This window comes from Budorcas taxicolor, chromosome 7, assembly GCF_023091745.1.
Source record: "Budorcas taxicolor isolate Tak-1 chromosome 7, Takin1.1, whole genome shotgun sequence".
NCBI lineage: Eukaryota > Metazoa > Chordata > Mammalia > Artiodactyla > Bovidae > Budorcas > Budorcas taxicolor.
In genome coordinates this window covers 94255057-94258066 of record NC_068916.1, presented here as the reverse complement: position 1 = coordinate 94258066, position 3010 = coordinate 94255057, and the positions used below count along the sequence as shown (strand labels likewise).

Genomic DNA, 3010 nt, shown 5'->3' with positions numbered 1-3010 from the left:
GGTACAGTTGAACACTATCCCAAATAAGTGAAAACAGGGGCCGCACATGAAAGAATGAGAGCTCGGCACTTTGGCTAAAACCAGTGATCTTAGCCAGAAGACTATGGGAGCAAAAGAGAACTGCAAAAATAACTCTAACTTCAATTTTTCAAATTCCCAGCGGGTCACTCTCTCGTCTCCGAATGGGGGACATGTAACAAGGAAAGGAGAAAACCTGGAAGAGTGTAAAATGTAAACAATACATAAAATTACAATAGGGGAGTGGAGGGCAGGGGCAGATTCAGGGTGAGGCTCTCAGAGACCCTCCTGCTGGCTGTGAGCTAGAAAGACCCCGGCCGGCCTCGTGTTGCGCGGAGGCGGCGGGGCAGCGACAGATGACCCGTCCCCGGCCATCGAACAGCCTAGAAGACGCTTTCGCAGGAGCAGGGCGGCGGCCGGGGGCGCGGCGGCGGTGGGCGCAGGTAACCCTGCTCGGCCTGCTCCCGCCGGGCGTGGTGATAATGCGGGTGGGGCCAGCGGTGGCGGTGGAGAGCCTGGTGGCCCCGAGCCCCCTCCTCGTCCTCCTCGACTCCTTCCGGCGGGCAGCACAGCGCGCCCAGGCGCCTCCGCAGGCGCCGCCGGAGCCGACAGCCGCCCGCCTGGAAGAACAGGTAGACGAAGGGATCGAGGGCGCTGTTGGCCACCCCCACGAGGCGCAGCGCAACCGCCAGGTCGTCGGTCTCCCAGTCCCCCACGGGTCCAGACGACCACGTGGCTGCCAGCCGGGCGGCGAAGTAGGGCAGCTGGCACCCCACGAACAGCAGCGCCAGCACTAGGCTCATCTTGAGGCTCTGCACCTTGGCGCGCGGCAGCACGTTGGGCCCGGAGGCCTGGCCCGGACTAGCTGACCTGGGTGCCGCAGCCGCCGATGGGGCCTGGGGCTGGCGCGGCCGCCAGGCGCGGAGGAGGCGGCCGCCCGCGACGCTCATGACCGCGGCCGGCGCCGCGAAGCCAGCCAAGGCCTCGTAGAGCGCGTACAGCATCAGGTGCCAGCGCGGCAGCGGCGCGAAGATGTCGTGGCAGCGGCGCTCCCCGGGCCAGGCGCGGGCGGGCGGGGGCGCGGCGGGCGGCGGCGGCGAGGGGGCGCCCCCGCGCACCACGAAGGCGGCGGGCAGCGCCAGCAGCAGCGCCAGCAGCCAGCCCAGGGCGGCGAGGGCGCGCGCCGGCAGCGGCGGGCCCTGCGGACGGCGCACGGCGCGCTGGCGCTCGAGGGCGATGAGCGCCACGAGGTGGGCCGAGGCGGCGCGGCCGGACGCCCGCAGGAGGTGCACGCAGCGGCACGCCAGGTCGCCCGCGGCCCGGCGCGGCTCGCCCAGCAGTTCCCAAGCCAGCTGCGACAGCGCGGTGCCCCCGCCCGCGTACAGGTCGGCCAGGGCCAGCTGCACCAGCAGGAAGTCCATCTTGCGACGCTTGGGACCCGGCCAGGGCCCGCCGCCGCCGCCGCCGCACAGGCGACACAGCACCGTGGCGTTGCCGGCCACCGTCACCACCAGGATGACCCCCAGGAAGACCAGGCGGACGCGGCGGCTGGGCGGCCCGGACGGCGGCGGAGGCGGAGGAGGCGGGGGTCCCGGGACAGGCGCTCCTTGTCCGGGGGCTCCCTGTCCGGAAGTCAGGTTGAGACCCCAGCCCAGCGAGATGGGTACGGAGAGGTTGGGCGCCGGCGACGGAGTTGAGGGGCTGAAGGGAGCCTCCATCCTTTGCCTGGAGGAAGAGGAGGTACCGAAAAGAGCAGGCAGGGCGCGGGAAACCGAGGTGGAGGAGATGCTGCGCGGAGTTCCCAAAGTTAGTTGAAAACGCACACGCGCGAAGAGGGAGATGGATGCGGGCAGCTTGGCGCTTAGTTGTTTTTATAGGATGTCCTCGTCATTTGTCACTCAAATGGGGGTTGTACACTGGAGGAACACACATGATCCCTCTTCTCCACCTTCCTCTGCGCGTCTCCCCTCCCAATCCGGGTAGATCTCCTTCCAATCTCTGCCGCAGCCCCGCGCTGCCCTCGCGGGAGTCGCAAAATCCTGGGCTCTAGGAACCTCTCACGTTGGCTGTTTACGTAGAACTCAGCCAGACACGACTTAGAGACCGAACAACGAACAGCCAGACAGAAGGTGGCTTTGCCCGGCCATCGTTAACCCGGACCAGCACACTGGGGAGGAAGGTCCTGAGGTCCTGATTGAGGCTATATCCCTCAAAATGGTAGATTGGCAGCCGGAAAAAAAGTAGAAAAGGCACTGGTTTTGATTAAAATAAAAAGAGAAAGATTTGAAATGCAATGGATTTGCACTAGCGTGGGAAAAACAGGAACACAAGAAACCGAACAGCGTTTTGAGCCGAGGAGCCCAACAGATAAATCTTCCTCTGGCCAACAACCAGAGTGTTTTATTTGGAGAGAGCTCAAGTCAAGGGTACTGATTGGCAATTAGGAGTAGCGGTGGTTTGTAGGTTGTTTCAAATACTCCGCATTACTAGAAACAGAAGATCACAGCTGTTCTCCTTGATATAAAATTCATGTCGTTAGTCTGAAGAGGGCATTAATAGGTTTTATGCAAATGGGGTAGTACATTTATTGCTTTTCTCCTAATATTTTCACTCAGTGCTGGATGTATCATCATGGCTCTTCATTCTCTTGATTCTGTTTTTCAGCAGATGGGAGGTTGCTAGGAGTGAGTACGCCTCCAATAAGCCTAGAGAAAAGGTGACTAAGAAAATGATAAGGCGGCCAATTTTTTAAAAAGACATCCAACTCACAGGAAGTGGTTTAGATTAAATGCTATCTCTTTTTATTTCAGCCCTACCTCCTCACAAATTTTAGTTTTCCTGTTGGAAGCATCAATTTGTCTTTTATGCACCCTCCACATTAATTATGGTGAAAGTACACTTCCTGTGCTTCCTGGTCTGGGTGTCTGTTGGGGTTCACATTCCCAGGCTGAGATGTGCAGGATAGGTGGGTTTGGTGGGTGCAGCGGATGTC

At 60.7% G+C, this 3010-nt stretch overlaps 1 protein-coding gene across 1 annotated transcript; it reads right to left on the bottom strand.

The window, feature by feature from the left end:
• Positions 1-401: 401 nt before the first annotated feature.
• On the bottom strand, positions 402-1736 carry GPR150 (G protein-coupled receptor 150). The gene has a single exon (XM_052644400.1). It carries the CDS (start codon positions 1734-1736, stop codon positions 402-404), a length of 1335 nt encoding a protein of 444 aa, XP_052500360.1.
• Positions 1737-3010: the final 1274 nt, after the last annotated feature.

Excerpts from the sequence above, each read along its gene's own strand:
- GPR150 (XM_052644400.1), bottom strand. The coding sequence starts at position 1,736 with ATGGAGGCTCCCTTCAGCCCCTCAACTCCGTCGCCGGCGCCCAACCTC.